General features: G+C 39.4%; 1 protein-coding gene across 3 annotated transcripts in view; it reads left to right on the forward strand.

The window, feature by feature from the left end:
- The first annotated feature begins 210 nt into the window (after positions 1 to 210).
- TOP2B (DNA topoisomerase II beta) overlaps positions 211 to 18,636 on the forward strand; it is a 66,532-nt gene continuing 48,106 nt past the window's right edge. For all 3 annotated transcript variants that reach the window (XM_057546166.1, XM_057546168.1, XM_057546167.1), the window contains exon 1: positions 211 to 858. In XM_057546166.1, coding sequence (XP_057402149.1) covers positions 784 to 858 — 75 coding nt within the window. In that variant the 5' untranslated portion in view covers positions 211 to 783. The remainder of the gene's footprint in view (positions 859 to 18,636) is intronic.

Below are 18,636 nucleotides of genomic sequence, written 5' to 3' on the forward strand. Positions count from 1 at the left end.
ACGGAAAACCCTCAGACACACACGCAAACAAAAAACCCCAAGTCTTCCCTTCGGTTGCTACCCGCAATGACGTTTCCCGCTCGGGTCCCGCCCCTCCGGGGGCTTGGGAATTTGGGATTGGCCGAGAGGTTGGCCGACGGGGCGCCGATTGGGTGCCGCGGCGTGAGTGACAGCGGGGAGGCCACCGCTCCCGCCCGCCCTCCCCCCGGCCTCCCCAGCCCTCCCCGGGGTGCGAGTGTGTGCGGTGTTATGCCGGACAGGAGGGAGGCGACCGCGGCCGCGGCGGCTCCGCTTATTGTCCCTCTCGGCGAGTGGATGTGAGGAAGTCGGGCTGCGGCGCGGCCGACACAAGCGGCTTAGGCGCCGGCGGCGGCGACCCCGCTCCCGCTCCCCGAGGGCGGCCTCCGCGGAGCCTGAGGAAGGACAGGGAGCCGCTGCGTCCCCGGCGCGTCCGGACGCCCGCGCTCGGGGCCTCGGCCGGCCCGGCGGGGAGGAAGCAGCGCCGCCGCCCACCGCCGGCCTCCACGCTTCCTGCTCCGGCGCCGCCTCCTCAGCGGCCGCGCAGGCCCGGGCGCCGCGGCCGCGCGCCTCGAGTTTGAGGGCGGCGGGCGGCGAGGCCTCCTCGGCGGGCTCGGCCGGGCGTCCGCCCCGGGGTCGGCGATGGGGCACGGGGGGCGGCGCCGCTAGGAGCGCGGCGGGCGCGCGATCGGTGCGGAGCGGCGGGGCCGGGCGGCCCGCGGGAGGCGGAGCGGCGGCCTCGGGCCTGGAGCGGAGGAGCGCGCCATGGCCAAGGCGGGCGGCGGCGGCGGCATCGGCATCGGCGCGGGAGCCGGCGGCCTCGGGGCGCTGACCTGGGTGGTGAGTGGGGGCGGCGGGGCGGGGGTCCGGGCCGGGGCATTGTTCCCGGGCGGCGGTGGGGGGCTCCGCCCGGCGGATCCTGCTGGGGGTGGGGGAGGACAGGGGGAAATCCGGGCCCCCAGACGCGCGCCCCGTCGGGGCGCCTACCGGCTGAACCCCGCGCCCGCCCCTTTTCTTTCTTCTCCGCCTCGGTGGGGGCTCGGGCTGCGGGCGCACAGCGTGCACTTGAAACTTTGGGGGACAGACCGTGAGCAGGATGGGGGCCCCCCCGCTTCATCTTCTTTGCTGTTGCGCAGGCTTTGCAGGGCGGTGGGGCAGGAGATGGTGGGGATGGCAGTGGTGCGTGTGTGTCCGTGTGGGTCAGCGGTTGCTCCAAACGTGTCTTAAGAGAAGCCGGGAGAGAGGTGCGCGCCCGTGTGCGTGTGCCGTAAGTGCCACCATGTGTGACGCTCTCGCGTCTCAGGGAAGAATGGATTTGGTGAGGGATGCGGCTGCAGCCGTGTGCACTTCCGTGCCGAGGGTCTCGTTCGGTTGGAAGCGCGCTCGGGATGGCTCTTTCACAGCAGTGAATACCCTGTAGCTCGTCCGTCTGTCACGGGGATTATTAAAAGCGCTTACCTGCGTCAGCTTCGCGGGCGAAACAGGAGGGGGGCTGTGTGGACAGTGTCGCCGAGGTGACCCAAGTGATTTGTCCCGGAGTCAGAGCATTTCGGCGCTCGGTTCCTGCTGCTGGCAAGTAGTAGAGGAGGGAAGACCTAGAGAGATCCGATTCCCACGGCGGATCGATAATTCACCCGCATTTCACTGGCTCAGCAGAGAGTTCAGACCAGGGTCACTTCCTACACACACACACACCGGCTCAGCCAACTGACTAGGCATCCAGGAGAAAAAAAGCCTTACATTTTCCCAGGGGACTTTGGATGCACCCTCCCTTTTCCAGAACACCCAAGGAGACTTTCATATGGGCATTTTTATTAAGTTCTTAATTTTTTTTTTGTTTGGGTGAGGTTTAGGTGAGTTGGGTAGCAGTTCTGCTGTATTGACAAGTATTCCCCGTTAAAAAAAAAAAAAAAAAAAACTGTGTTACCGCTAACAGGAAAATATTTTAACCATTTATGTTTGCATGCCAAGATGCTTTGCAGACTAACTTGCCCGACTGTCATTGTTGGATCTGTCCGAATTCTGTGTATTACTCCAATAATGTAGTAAGTATGAATAGACCAGAGCCAGGAGAGAGAAAACGTCAGATAATAAGTTAGCCGTCCATGTGAACATGGGGGGGGGGGGCGGGGGGGGGGAGGAGGGGGAGGTTTGCATAAATGCAAAAGAAGGCCTTTACCCTCGTTACTAAAATCAAACAACTTCTGAAAATGGAGTTGGCCAGATGGTTCTCTTTCACTGTTTGGAAGTGTTGAGGCCTCATCAGTGTTTCCTCTGAGGACCTCTGATTCTCCGTAATAGTAAACATCTTGCTCCAAGATTGAATTGGTTAGCTTTAACATTTAAAAGCAATATTTTTTTAAAATTAATTTTACCTGTTACTTTTTACTTCTTTTTTTAAAAATTTTATTTATTTATTTATTTATTTATTTATTTCTGGCTGTGTTGGGTCTTCGTTTCTGTGCGAGGGCTTTCTCTAGTTGCGGCGAGCGGGGGCCACTCTTCATCGTGGTGCGCGGGCCTCTCACTGTCGCGGCCTCTCTTGTTGCGGAGCACAGGCTCCAGACGCGCAGGCTCAGTAGTTGTGGCTCACGGGCCTAGTTGCTCCGCGGCATGTGGGATCTTCCCAGACCAGAGCTCGAACCCGTGTCCCCTGCATTGGCAGGCAGACGCTCAACCACTGCACCACCAGGGAAGCCCTGAAAGCAATATTTTTGTTTACTGTTCCTTAACTTTGTAGATAATGAAATGACCACTTTTTCTTTCAACCTCAATAGGAAATTTTTCTTTCATTTACAGAAGAAATTTCGTGAAACTTAGAGGGTGTCATTCAATATCAGAAAAATTCATTTGAAACTAAAATTGACTTACTGATTCAATATTTTCTCACTGTAAACCTATTATGGGCAATATAGTAAAATAAGAAGTAAAAATCACTTAATCTTTTATTTATAAATTATATCCTCTTGTTGAATTAGAAATTTATTAAAAAGATAATAACTCCCTAAGTCCACTTTAAGATTTGATGCTTGCTTTAAATTCATCAGGTTATATGAGCATCTTTATGTCCATAATATACACCATTGACCATAGACCATAGTTTAATTTTGTGGGGGGGGGGGCAATATAGGGAGGTGGTTATGAGCATGGACTTTGGTATCATATTGATGTAGATTCTGATCCTACCTAACATGTAATCACTGGGACTTTGCACAAAGGGACCTAATCTTTCTAAGCCTGTTTCTTCATCTGTAAGATAAGGTTGCATTGATAATTAAATGAGTAATATACATAGCACATTGCTGGGCTTAATAAATGTTTGTCTTTATCGGTGAAATTCAAGAAATACACACTGAGAAGAATAAAGTTGCTTTTACATAAAATATCTTTGAGCCAGAGTGAAAGCAGATTATTCCTTTGCAAGAGTTCAGGAGTTTGTTGCGGAGGTCATCTATTTCTGAAGAGGGTTAATTTTGCCTGCTTTATTGAAACATGTCATATTGCTACCTGTTTGTGGGTAACAGGAAGAAATAAAAATTGAATCAGTCCCTGCTGTTGTTCTTCTTTTTAGGGGGTGGGGGTGGGTAACGCCATGTGTTGCTGGTAGTAACTTGTGTTGGGATGTGTGCTACAGAGTAGTGTTAACATTGTCACTGCACAGAAGTTTACATTTTTGAAACCACAAAGCAAAGTCGTTTAAGATTATTAACTTCTCCTTATAATAGTGCATTGGGTTTGTGTTTGATTCGCAATATCTTAAGATATTTTAAAAAATTAAAAAGTGAAAAATATAAGTACTATAGTAAAACTATTTTGAGTGAAAATTGACAACAGCTATGAAAGCTTCTCTGAAGCAAGCAATTTCTTGAATTAACTTTTAGTTTGTAAAGCTTTTCATAAAAAATATTTATTTATATGTATTTATTATTTATTTATTTTGGCCGTGCCGGGTCTTAGTTACCGTGCGTGGGATCTAGTTCCCTGACCAGTGATCTTTCCCAGCACCCCCCGCTGCACTGGGAACGCGGAGTCTTACCCACTGGACCACCGGGGAAGTCCCTGGTTTGTACAGCTTTGATTTGTAGACCCTAATAATCCATTTCATTCAGTCAGTCAGTCTTTTATCAGGTTTAAGTGGTTGCAAAAAACATTTTATTTTATTAGAGTACAGTTAATCACTATGTGAATATTGATCTTTTCCCAGTACTACTCTAATTTAGTAGATTAAGAAAAAAAAAAAAAGACACTGTAATGGAAAATATTAAGCCTATAAAATTATGGTGGCCAGAATGGTATAAGGACACTCCATCATCAAGCTTCAGCAGTTACAGCTCAGGGTCACCCACCTTTCCCCTCTCATTATCTTGAAGCAAAGCAAATCCACTTTATCTGTAGATATTTCAGTATTCACCTCTAAAATGTAAGTTTCTTAAATATAAAACTACTATTAACATTGGAGTTTTTTAAAAGTAAAATTCAATGAAACATAAAACATACTTTGTTTTGATTGTGAATATTTCTAATTTAGGAAACATGACTGTATATTTAAATAGTATTTAAAGATTTGTATTAAAAACTTTGTTATAGTGGCTTATTATTGCAAGTCTAAACTCCTCAACCAGACTTTCAAACCACTTCTTTTATAAACTATGTGCCAATTGAAATTTATTCCATATCGTCCTCATAGTTAGATTTACCTCTTCACTTGTCCCCTGGGCATCATGTTTGTTTTTGTCACTTTGCATGCTTATCTTTCAACAGAAATGCCTCTTTCTCTTTACCAGTCTAAATCTTAATTACTCTTCAAGGCTAGCTCAGGGTCTCACCAAACGTTTATCCTCCAGTTTATACTCATCTTTTTCTGTCACCCTTATGGATCATAAAACATAAATATATCTTTCCTTTTAATGTAACTTTCATGTGTGATACTTTTGTTTTAACAATTAGATTATCAACTCCTGGAGTCAGAGACCATGTATCCTTTATAGTTTTTAGCAAAGAGCTGGATACGTAATCCAACCTCAGTTATTGTTAACCAGTTAGATAATTGACTAACTTCCTCAAAAGTCTTCTGTCATTCTTAGGACAAGTGGTTACATAACAATGTTCTTTAGATACATTCTCAAGTAACTAATTGCAGTTACAATGAGAACAATTTTTAGAAACTGTGCTAACTTTTCTGAATAGAAGTGGGTGTGTTCATCAGTAGTTTCAGATATGTTTAATACTTGGGTGTAGCAACAGTTGCATTTTACCAAGTATGTTAAAAAAAAAAAAAAAGCCTCCTTTGTATTTTTAAAAATCTTAATACAAATAGGACTCAGTTTTAAAGAAGAGGTGAGATCGGTATAATTATTCCCATTTGCAGAGAAGGAAACAGGGGCTTACAGATTAGGTAACAAACTGTTAATCACGTGACTAAGGCAAAGGTGGGATTTAAACCAGGCCTATATTCCTAACCATCATTTACACATTCTCCTGGCTTAAAGACAGTAACAACCAAAACAATTTGTCTTTTATACCGTGATATCTTTCCACTAACCTTTCTTTTACTTTCACACAAAAAGCTACGAAGTACACTTCCCTTTCAGGGTGTATGTATTTTGAATAATATTGTAAGTGTGATGCCTTTTAAGAGTATGGGCTACGAAATCACATCACCTGGTTTCATAACTCAGCTTCTTCAATACTAGCTTTGTTAGCTTACATTCTTCAGACCTCAGTTTCCTTGCTGTAAAAAGGGAGTCATTAGTAATGGTGTCTACTTCATGGAGCTTTTATGAGGAATGAGAGTACTCATATAATTCCCACAATGCTTTGCCCATGGTAAGCTCTTAGATGAGTGTACACACACACACTTGTCTTCCCCCTCTTTGTTTTTAAAAAATCAAGGGATCAGTATTTTCACTTTTGTCTGAGAAAATTTTCTTATATTGCAAAATGATCGCCACAATAAGTCTAGTTAACATTCATCACCATACATAGTTACATATTTTTTTCTTTGTGACAAAAACTTTAAAAATCTACTCTTAACAACTTTCAGATAGACAACACGGTAGTATTAACTATAGTTACCTTACTGTACATTACACCCCCAGGACTTACTTATTTTATAACTGGAAGTTTGTACCTTTGACCACCTTCACCTGTCTCCCCACCTGCCCACCCCCCAACTTTGGCAACCACTGATTTGTTCTCTGTATCTATGAGTTCGGTTTTTTTGTTTTGTTTTGTTTTAGATTCCACATATAAGTATGATCATACAGTATTTTTGTCTTTCTCTCTCTGACTTATTTCACTAAAATTATGCCCTTTAGATCTACCCATGTTGTCCCAAATGTCAAGATTTCATTCTTTTTTTAATGGGTGAATAATATTCCATTGTATATAAACACCACATTTTCTTTATCCGTTCATCCATTGATGGACATTTATGTTGCTTCCTTGTCTCAGCTGTTGTAAACAATGCTGCAGTGAACATGGGGATACATATATCTTTTCAAATTAGTGTTTTCATTTTCTTTGTATAAATACCCAGGAGTGGAGTTGCTGGATCATATGGTAATTCTATTTTAAATTTTTTGTGGGACTTTCATACTGTTTTAAATAGTGACTGCACCAATTTATTTATTTATTTTAAAGAAAAATTTTTTAACCAGCTTTGAGATACAATTTACATACCATAAAATTCTCCCGTTTATAACATACATACAAGTCAGTAGTTTCTTTTTTTTTAATTTTTTAATTTAATTTAATTTATTTTTTTATACAGCAGGTCCTTATTAGTCATCAGTTTTATGCACATCAGTGTATACATGTCAATCCCAATCGCCCAATTCATCACACCACCCCCACCACCCCCCTGCGGCTTCCCCCCCCCCCCCCGTCGTGTCCATACGTTTGTTCTCTACATCTGGACTGCACCAATTTACAGTCCCACCAACGTACACAAGCGTTCCTTTTCTCCACATTCTGCCAATACTTGTTATTTCGATAATAACCATTCTAACAGGTGTGAGGTGATATCTCATTTTGGTTTTGGTTTGCATTTTCCTGAGATTAGTGATGGTGAGCACCTTTTCATATACCTGTTGGCCATCTGTATGTCTTCTTTGGAAAAATGTCAATTTAGATCCTCTGCCCATTTTTTAATGAATTGGTGTTTTTTGGGTTTTTTTTGTGTGTGTGTGTGTTTTGTTGTTTTTGTTGTTGTTGTTTTTTTTTTGCTATTGACTTGTATGAGTTCTTTATATATTTTGGATATTACCCCTTATTAGCTATATGATTTACAAATATTTTCTCCCATTTGCTAGGTTGCCTTTTAATTTTGTTGATGGTTTCCTTTGCTGTGCAGAGCTTTTTAGTTTGTTGTAGTCCCACTTGTTTATTTTTGCTTTGGGGATCAAGTTAAAAAAAAAATCATCGCTAAGACTGATGTCAAGGCATGTACTGCTTATGTTTTCTTCTAGGAGTTTTACGGTTTCAGGTCTTACATTCAAGTCTTTAATCATTTTGAGTTAATTTTTGTGTATGGTGTAAGATAGGGGTCCAGTTTCATTCTTTTGCATGTGGCTGTCTAGTTTTCTCACCACCACTTATTGAAGAGATTGTCCTTTTCCCCTTGTATATTCTTGCATCCTTTGTGATAAAGTAATTGACCATATACGCATGGGTTTATTTCTGTGCTCTCTGTTCTGTTCCATTGATCCATGTGTCTTTTTTAAAAGACGTTCACCGTTTTGATTACTATGTTACTTTGTAATATAGTTTTTGTGTTTGTTTGTTTGTTTTGGTCATGCCATGCAGCATGTGGGATCTTAGTTCCCCTGCATTGGGAGAATGGAGTCTTAACCACTGGACCGCCAGGGAAGTCCCTGTAATATAGTTTTAAATTATGCCTCCAGCTTTGTTCTTCTTTCTCAAGACTGCTTTGGCAATTCAGGGTCTTTTGTGGTTCTATATCAATTTTAAGATTGTTCTATTTCTGTGAAAAATGTTGTTGGAATTTTGATAGGGATTGCATTGAATCTGCAGATTGCTCTGGGGAGTACGGACATTTTAGCAATATTAATTCTTTTAATTCATGCACATAGAATTTTTTTCCATTTATTTTTGTCTTCAATTTCTTTAATCAATGTCTTATAGTTTTCAGTATACAGTTCTTTTACCTCCTTGGTTAAATTTATTCCTAGGTAGGGACTTCCCTGGTGGTCCAGTGGTTAAGACTCCATGCTCCTACTGCAGGGGGCACGGGTTCCATCCCTGGTCGGGGAACTACCATGCTGCACCATGTGGCCAAAAAAAAAAAAAATGTATTCCTAGGTATTTTAGTTTCTATTGTTTTTGTTGCAATTGTAAGTGGGATTTTCTTAGTTTCTCTTTCTGATAGTTCATTGTTAGTTTACAGAAACACAACGGATTTTCGTATATTGATTTTGTATCCTGCAACTTTACTAAATTTGTTTATTCTAATAGTTTTATGGTGGAGTCTTTAGGGTTTTCTCTACATAATATCATTTCCTCTGCAATTAGTGACAATTTTACTTCTTTCTTTCTGATTTGGATGCTTTTTAGAGAAAGTATATTTTTTATTTTCACTATGGACATTTAAGCATTTCTTATGATATTAAGTATCCCTCATCTTCTACCTCTCTCCTTGTCCCTTGGTTTGGGAGGGCATTTCTGGAGGTACATTAATGGTGGGTAGATAACATGGCCCTCTCCGTGGTTATATGGGTGAAATGTGGCTGAAATGAATATCAAAGCATGGCAGCCTTGAGGGAGAAAAGAAGAGGAGGAGATATTATAAAAGGGTAATGTGGAGTCTGAGACAGTCTTTATAGAAGATAGGAAAAGAGGCTTGTTGCTAAGCTTTTGCTGGTCCCACTTTTGTTGGCTTGGTGATGGTGAGATTTCTGTGCCTGTTGTGTGGATGAGTGGCTCAGTTCCTTTTTTGCACCAACTGGCAAACCATCTCCTTTCCCCTCTTTGGCAGCAATTCATTCTTTCACAGAAAAACAAACTATGGGCGATTGTCTCAAATTGCTGTATATCAGGTGACCACTCTGTGAATGGAAGAATCTTTCTTTCTACAGAATGATCTTGGTACATACTCTTTGTGAAATTAGGAGTTTGTTTTATTGGAATGTTTTTCTTTCCTTTTCTGGTAGTTGAAGTATTCTTGATAAAGGTTGAGTCTTTGATAAATATTAAATCTATATTCTTTTATTAGTAGTTAGCAATATTGCAAAAAAAGTGCTATAAAATAGATTAATATTTTAAAATAGATTTTATGTATTGTTTTGACATTTTTGTTATAATTTAAGAATTCTCAATAATGCATTGTTTAACATGGCAGCCAGCTTTTGAACTTTAGAAAAAGTCAATTATGGCATCATCATATGTATAAATCACAAATGATAGAATTAAAATTTTTTTTAGTTACGTGGAGGATATTTATCTTAATATGGGCTTATTTTGCATTTTCATTGTCTTTAGTTTTATGTGGGGATGAAAATGTGCCCTGAGTGCTTAGATTCCAGTATAATTGGGTGCTGGTGTTATTTATTACTATAAATAGTTTGGTGCTTTGTCCACACAAAGACAATAAAATAAATTACAGGGCTTCCCTGGTGGCGCAGTGGTTGAGAGTCTGCCTGCCAATGCAGGGGACACGGGTTCGAGCCCTGGTCTGGGAGGATCCCACATGCCACGGAGCAACTGGGCCCGTGAGCCACAACTGCTGAGCCTGCGCATCTGGAGCCTGTGCCCCGCAACGGGAGGGGCCGCAATAGTGAGAGGCCCGCGCACCGCGATGAAGAGTGGTCCCCGCTTGCCACAGCTGGAGAAAGCCCTCGCACAGAAACGAAGACCCAACACAGCCAAAAATAAATAAATTTAAAAAATAAAAATAAAATAAATAAATTACAAATAAACTTAACTCATAAGATTTCAGTTCTATCAGACCTTAATGAAAATTTATTCAGAATGCTCTTTGTAGTTGATTATTTTCAATGGCATACTGTTAATTTTTATTCAATGTGGAATACTTAGTGCAATTACTATAGTACAAGATACCGTATTACTATGAAGATACAAAATAAGAAAAGGTTAAATCATTTTTTTTTTATCAGAAGACCCCTTGTTTTCATCGTTGAAAATGAGCATAATTCTGTTAGTCTATAGGTATCAAATGTATATCACTCTCCTTTTCATCTGTGGGCTTGAGAGTGCTTTTATAAATGTGTAGATATGAATTTGCTGGACTGTTTTTATAGAAGCTAATTTCTTGATCTCTTTTCTGAATATTATGAGCAACACTGATTGAACTGAATTTCTACTCAGAGTGACTTTCTTTTCAAGAGCTAGAGATAGTGGTAATAGTAGCTGTGGTGAAGGTGCTCAGTGAACTTTTCTCATTTAGTGTCTCTGTTCTCAGGCCAAGGTTGTTTGTATTCACACCTGTTTGTTCTAGGGATGGGGCCATCCCATTGAAGCGGGGGGAGTTGCCCTCTCTCCCCTTACCTTCAGATTTTGAGTTTTAGTGGCCTGGACAATATTCAGGGGGACACTTTCTGCTAATAAACAGGAGCTGCAAGAGACCATTAATCCAGACTTCTGTCAGAAAAGCTGACAGACCTCTCCGGGGAGAGACCCTTCTGTGTTTGCTGCCCTGAGTCAGTCAGTGCGCGGTGCAGTCTGCCCCTAGTTGAGAGTAGGAACGTGCACCCCCTGCCTTCTACGCTGCCAGGACTGCCGGCTTGTTTTGGTTTCACCGAACCTTTTTGCCTAGATTCTAGTGAGAAAGTTGGGACTGCAGAAGTAATAAGTAGGTACAAACAGTGTCTCTAAAAAAAGAAACCTTCAGTTTTATTCTAGCTTATGTTCTCATATACATGGATTAATAAGCTTTTAAAATATTTTAATATATGTTCATTGTAGAAAGTTAGAAAATGTCTATCAGAAAAGAACATGGAAAAATATTTCTACTTCTCACAATTTTTATTTATATTCTGTTGGGTAAACAGCATTTCATATTTTTTCCTAGGCATGTATGTATTGTGTGTAATTTTTTTCTGATGAAAATGGGCTCATACTTTTTTATATCCTTTTGTAACTTTGTTCACTAAATAGTATAGTTTTAATAACCTACTAATTTAAAAATACTTGATTATATATAATTTTATATAAAAGTTATAGTAAGAGAAGTTTCTAATTAACACACCTATTTTTGGTATAGGTAATTAAAAATATTTACTCAATTAAATATCCAGGTTTAAAGGTTTATATGAAGTTTTAGAAATTATTTAATATCATCATGGAGAGTTGATTTGAAATATCTACAGATCATCTGTTTTATTATTGTATTCTATAAACAGTGCATAGTCCTTAAGCTTTTCATTACTTTAAATAGAATGGTACCTTTTTTGCTTTCCTCAACACCTGTCATATGACATGTAGGAAGAAATATTTTGGCATAAAATGTTTTAAGTATATTGTCACACTTATTTTTTAAGTATTTATGTATTATTATATTCCTGGAAAAGATTACAAATAGTAATCTGACAAAGCCGACTACATATTACATAGTCTTTGATTTATGAGACATTATTCTAGCAAGAATGACAACTTTTTGAACTGGATAAGGATCTGGCAGGTGCAAACCAAACATTCCTTATTCTCATGTACCAATTTGGGAGGAAGAGATGGCGACTGGTTGTAAGGGGATGTGGAAAAAGTTATAAATCCTCGAAAAAGGAGTGAGGTGGGGCTCTACCCTGTTTTCCATACCAGTGTGCCACTTTAGCTCAGTGTTAACTCCTCAGGGCTAAATGCAGAAGTCTCTGTTGGAGTCTGATCTTAAAAATGTTTTCTCTGTGGTGGGATTTGTTTTGGAGGAGTAGCCTGGGATAGGAAAGCCTTTACTCGCATGGTTATTATAAGTTCCTGAGCTTTATGCGACAATTGCCAGAGTTCTAAGTTAATGGTGAGAGGTTGCTGTTACCCACCTTGGAACGCATAGCATTTATCGTCCTTAAGCACCTTCCTGAAGGATGAGATCTTAGTCATTATGAGCGTTGTTCTAGCTATTCTGAGGACCCATTTAAAAAAATCAGTTATGTTTTTATTATTAGATTTGTTTCTATAAATTATCTCATCTCGAAAAGCAAGGGACATGACTAGAAATTTGGAGACGATCTGGCATTTTAAAAATACAGTTCATTTTTCTGGCCAGCAGGTTCGTCATGTAAATAGCTTGACAGAAATAGAATATGAAGACTTTATGAAACAGAATTTTCTTATGTCCAAAGCTATTTTTAATTGACTGGGCAGTGTTAATGGGTAACCTTATAAATGAAAGAATGTATAAGAAAATCTCTTTAATTTTATGTAAAATTTATGGCATTGGAAGATTGTAATTGATGTTTGAATTTCCATAGGTTTTATCTGTTAAAATTCTTGTCTTGCTTTAGACTACTCAGAAGTTATGTATTTTGATTTTTTAAACATACATTTGACATGTTTTTAAAAATAATAACTTTAAAGATGATGGTATGGCTATGCCTAGGTCTTGAAGTGGTATGTTGCTTGTTCAAATGCACAAAATATCTCTGCCCCCCATTGTTTGTCTTCTGATTGTTTCATTTCTCCTAAAATTCAAATACCTATGAAAATATCTTGCTGTGTCTTATATTTGAGTTATTTTTGGGCTCTGAAAAAACGGCCATCATAATAACTTTCTCTTAGTGAGATGTCTTAGTTGTCAGCATTAGGGAATCCCAGAAGGAGAGAGATGTGTTCTCTGTTGCTATTAAGAAGACAGGGAAGTCTCCAGACCCTGGGAATTTTTGTTTGGGATCCTTATCTCTGTAGGAGTTAGAATTAGGATCACAACTTCTGCCTCCTTGGAATTAGCAGAGAAACTGGAATTATAGGGTGCCTCAGAAATGGGCCATTAGTGCTGGTATGTAGGGAATTATTGGCATGGCCTACAGAAGTGTGACGTTTGAGATGTCATAAAACCATGCTTGGTATTCTCAGCCCTGTCAGTATATGCTAACTACATAGGTTACTATCTTGTGCAGGTTATTTTTGCCCACTCTTTACTATAGTCTCCAGTAGCTTAATGGCAAAGACTTGCATCTGGAAGTTTTGGGGAGCCCTGCAGCCAGCCAGGTTCAGTCGTTGTCAACCTATAGCCTGATAAGAATTCACATTCCTTGGAAAGTTTTGAAGACTACAAAAATTAACCTGATATCTTACAGAATTGCGAAATATTTCTTTCTTTTTTTTTTTCATTGCAAATATTTATTTCCATTATGAGATCTACAGAGGCGTAATACTGTTAAAATGAGAATAGTTTCTGAACTGTATACTTTTTTTTTTAAACATCTTTATTGGAGTATAACTGCTTTACAATTGTGTGTTAGTTTCTGCTTTATAACAAAGTGAATCAGCTATACATAAACGTATATCGCCATATCCCCTCCCTTTTGCGTCTCCCTCCCCCCCACGCTCCCTGTCCCACCCCTCTGGGTGGTCACAAAGCACCGAGCTGATCTCCCTGTGCTATGCGGCTGCTTCCCACTAGCTATCTATTTTACATTTGGTAGTGTATATATGTCCATGCCACTCTCTCACTTTGTCCCAGCTTACCCTTCCCCCTCCCTGTGTCCTCAAGTCCATTCTCTAGTAGGTCTGCATCTTTATTCCGGTCCTGCCCCTAGGTTCTTCATGACCTTTTTTTTTTTTTTTTTTAGATTCCATATATATGTGTTAGCATACAGTATTTGTTTTTCTCTTTCTGACTTACTTCACTCTGTACGACAGACTCTAGGTCCATCCACCTCACTACAAATATCTCCATTTCGTTTCTTTTTATGGCTGAGTAATATTCCACTGTATATATGTGCCACATCTTCTTTATCCATTCATCTGTCGATGGACACTTAGGTTGCTCCCATGTCCTGGCTATTGTAAATAGAGCTGCAGTGAACATTGTGGTACATGACTCTTTTTGAATTATGGTTTTCTCAGGGTGTATGCCCAGTAGTCGGATTGCTGGGTCGTATGGTAGCTCTATTTTTAGTTTTTTAAGGAACCTCCATACTGTTCTCCATAGTGACTATATCAATTTACATTCCCACCAACAGTGCAAGAGGGTTCCCTTTTCTCCACACCCTCTCCAGCATTTATTGTTTCTAGATTTTTTGATGATGGCCATTCTGACCAGTGTGAGGTGATATCTCATTGTAGTTTTGATTTGCATTTCTCTAATGATTAATGATGTTGAGCATTCTTTCATGTGTTTCTTGGCAATCTGTATGTCTTCTTTGGCGAAATGTCTATTTAGGTCTTCTGCCCATTTTTGGATTGGGTTGTTCGTTTTTTTGATATTGAGCTGCATGAGCTGCTTGTATATTTTGGAGATTAATCCTTTGTCAGTTGCTTCATTTACCAATATTTTCTCCCATTCTGAGGGTTATCTTTTCGTCTTGTTTATGGTTTCCTTTGCCGTGCAAAAGCTTTTAAGTGTCATTAGGTCCCGTTTGTTTATTTTTGTTTTTATTTCCATTTCCCTAGGAGCTGGGTCAAAAAGTAGCTTGCTGTGATTTATGTCATAGAGTGTTCTGCCTATGTTTTCCTCTAAGAGATTTATAGTGTCTGGCCTTACATTTAGGTCTTTAATCCATTTTGAGTTTATTTTTGTGTATGGTGTTAGGGAGTGTTCTAATTTCATTCTTTTACATGTAGCTGTCCAGTTTTCCCAGCACCACTTATTGAAGAGGCTGTCTTTTCTCCATTGTATATTCTTGCCTCCTTTATCAAAGATAAGGTGACCATGGGTGTGTGGGTTTATCTCTGGGCTTTCTATCCTGTTCCATTGAGCTATATTTCTGTTTTTGTGCCAGTACCATACTGTCTTGATTACTGTAGCTTTGTAGTATAGTCTGAAGTCCAGGAGCCTGATTCCTCCAGCTCCGTTTCTCTTTCTCAAGATTGCTTTGGCTATTCGGGGTCTTTTGTGTTTCCATACAAATTGTGCAATTTTTTGTTCTAGTTCTGTGAAAAATGCCATTGGTAGTTTGATAGGGATTGCACTGAATCCATCTGTTGGTATCATCTTTAATTTCTTTCATCAGTGTCTTATAATTTTCTGCATACAGGTCTTTTGTCTCCTTAGGTAGGTTTATTCCTAGGTGTTTTATTCTTGTTTTTGTAATGGTAAATGGGAGTGTTTCCTTAATTTCACTTTCAGATTTTTCATCATTAGTATATAGGAATGCAAGAGATTTCTGTGCATTAATTTTGTATCCTGCTACTTTACCAAATTCTTTGATTAGCTCTAGTAGTTTTCTGGTAGCATCTTTAGGATTCTCTATGTATAGTATCATGTCATCTGCAAGCAGTGACAGCTTTACTTCTTGTTTTCTGATTTGGATTCCTTTTATTTATTTTTCTTCTCTGATTGCTGTGGCTAAAACTTCCAAAACAATGTTCAATAACAGTGGTGAGAGCGGGCAACCTTGTCCTGTTCCTGATCTTAGTGGAAATGGTTTTAGTTTTTCACCTTTGAGAATGATGTTGGCTGTCGGTTTGTCATATATGGCCTTTGTTATGTTGAAGTAAGTTCCCTCTATGCCTACTTTCTTGAGGGTGTTTATCATAAATGGGTGTTGAATTTTGTTGAAAGCTTTTTCTGCATCTATTGAGATGTTCATATGGTTTTTATTCTTCAATTTGTTAATATGGTATATGATATTGATTGATTTGCATATATTGAAGAATCCTTGCATTCCTGGGATAAATCCCACTTGATCATGGTGTATGATCCTTTTAATGTGCTGTTGGATTCTGTTTGCTGGTATTTTGTGGAGGATTTTTGCATCTATGTTCTTCAGTGATATTGGCCTGTAGTTTTCTTTCTTTGTGACATCTTTGTCTGGTTTTGGTATCAGGGTGATCGTGGCCTCGTAAAATGAGTTTGGGAGTGTTCTTCCCTCTGCTATATTTTGGAAGAGTTTGAGAAGGGTAGGTGTTAACTCTTCTCTAAATGTTTGATAGAATTCGCCTGTGAAGCCATCTGGTCCTGGGCTTTAGTTTGTCAGAAGATTTTTAATCACAGTTTCAATTTCAGTGCTTGTGATTGGTCTGTTTATGTTTTCTATTTCTTCCTGTTTCAATCTTGGAAGGCTGTGCTTTTCTAAGCATTTGTCCATGTCTTCCAGGTTGTCCATTTTATTGGCATATAGTTGCTTGTAGTAATCTCTCACAATCCTTTGTATTTCTGCAGTGTCAGTTGTTACTTCTCCTTTTTCATTTCTGATTGTTGATTTGAGTCTTCTCCCTTTTTTTCTTGATGAGTCTGGCTAATGGTTTGTCAATTTTGTTTATCTTCTCAAAGAACCAGCTTTTAGTTTTATTGATCTTTGCTATTGTTTTCTTTGTTTCTATTTCATTTATTTCTGATCTGATCTTTATGATTTCTTTCCTTCTGCTAACTTTGGGGTTCTTTTGTTCTTCTTTCTCTGATTGCTTTAGGTGTAAGGTTAGGTTGTTTATTTGAGATGTTTCTTGTTTCTTAAGGTAGGATTGTATTGCTATAAACTTCCCCCTTAGAACTGCTTTTGCTGCATCCCATAGGTTTTGGGTCATCATGTTTTCATTGTCATTTGTTTCTAGGTATTTTTTGATTTCCTCTTTGATTTCTTCAGTGATCTCTTGGTTATTAAATAGTGTATTGTTTAGCCTCCATGTGTTTCTATTTTTTACAGATTTTTTCCTGTAATTGATATCTAGTCTCATAGCGTTGTGGTCGGAAAAGATACTTGATACGATTTCAATTTTCTTAAATTTACCAAGGCTTGATTTGTGACCCAAGATACGATGTATCCTGGAGAATGTTCCATGAGCACTTGAGAAGAAAGTGTATTCTGTTGTTTTTGGATGGAAAGTCCTATAAATACCAGTTAAATCCATCTTGTTTAATGTATCATTGAAAGCTTCTGTTTCCTTATTTATTTTCATTTTGGATCATCTGATCTGTCCACTGGTGAAAGTGGGGTGTTAAAGTCCCCTACTATGATTGTGTTACTGTCGATTTCCCCTTTTATGGCTGTTAGCATTTGCCTTATGTATTGAGGTGCTCCTATGTTGGGTGCATAAATGTCTACAATTGTTATATCTTCTTGGATTGATCCCTTGATCATTATGTAGTGTCCTTCTTTGTCTCTTGTAATAGTGTTTGTTTTAAAGTCTATTTTGTCTGATACGAGAATTGCTACTCCAGCTTTCTTTTGATTTCCATTTGCATGGAATATCTTTTTCCATCCCCTCACTTTCAGTCTGTATGTGTCCCTAAGTGTGAAGTGGGTCTCTTGTAGACAGCATATATATGGGTCTTGTTTTTGTATCCATTCAGCCAGTCTGTGTCTTTTGGTTGGAGCATTTAATCCATTTACTTTAAAGGTATTTTTCAGTATGTATGTTCCTATTACGATTTTCTTAATTGTTTTGGGTTTGTTATTGTAGGTCTTTTCCTTCTCTTGTGTTTCCTGCCTAGAGAAGTTCCTTTAGCATTTGTTGTAGAGTTGGTTTGGTGGTGCTGAATTCTCTTAGCTTTTGCTTGTCTGTAAAACTTTTAATTTCTCCGTAGAACCTGAATGAGATCCTTGCTGGGTAGAGTGATCTTGGTTGAAGGTTTTTCCCTTTCCTCACTTTAAATATGTCCTGCCACTCCCTTCAGGCTTGCAGAGTTTCTGCTGAAAGATCAGCTGTTAACCTTATGGGGATTCCCTTGTATGTTATTTGTTGTTTTTCCCTTGCTGCTTTTAATGTTTTTTTCTGTGTATTTAATTTCTGGTAGTTTGATTAATATGTGTCTTGGCATGTTTCTCCTTGGATTTATCCTGTATGGGACTCTCTGTGCTTCCTGGAATTGAGTAACTATTTCTCTTCCCATATTAGGGTAGTTTTCAACTATAATCTCTTCAAATATTTTCTCAGTCCCTTTCTTTTTCTCGTCTTCTTCTGGGATCCCTATAATTCGAATGTTGGTGCATTGAATGTTGTCCCAGAGGTCTCCGAGACTGTCCTTAATTCTTTTCATTCTTTTTTCTTTATTCTGCTCTGCAGTAGTTATTTCCACTATTTTATCTTCCAGGTCACTTATTCGTTCTTCTGCCTCAGTTATTCTGCTATTGATTCCTTCTAGAGAATTTTAAATTTCATTTATTGTATTGTTCATCATTGTTTGTTTGCTCTTTAGTTCTTCTAGGTCCTTGTTAAATGTTTCTTGTATTTCCTTCCTTCTATTTCCAAGATTTTGGATCATCTTTACTATTATTATTCTGAATTCTTTTTTAGGTAGACTGCTATTTCCTCTTCATTTGTTTGGTCTGGTGGGTTTTTACCTTGCTCCTTCATCTGCTGTGTGTTTCTCTGTCTTCTCATTTTGCTTAACTTACTGTGTTTGGGATCTCCTTTTCACAGGCTGCAGGTTAGTAGTTCCCGTTGTTTTTTGTGTCTGCCCCTAGTGTTTAAGGTTGGTTCAGTGGGTTGTGTAGGCTTCCTGGTGCCCGTGTTCTGGTGGATGAGGCTGGATCTTGTCTTTCTGGT

Source organism: Balaenoptera acutorostrata, chromosome 4, assembly GCF_949987535.1.
Source record: "Balaenoptera acutorostrata chromosome 4, mBalAcu1.1, whole genome shotgun sequence".
Taxonomy (NCBI): domain Eukaryota; kingdom Metazoa; phylum Chordata; class Mammalia; order Artiodactyla; family Balaenopteridae; genus Balaenoptera; species Balaenoptera acutorostrata.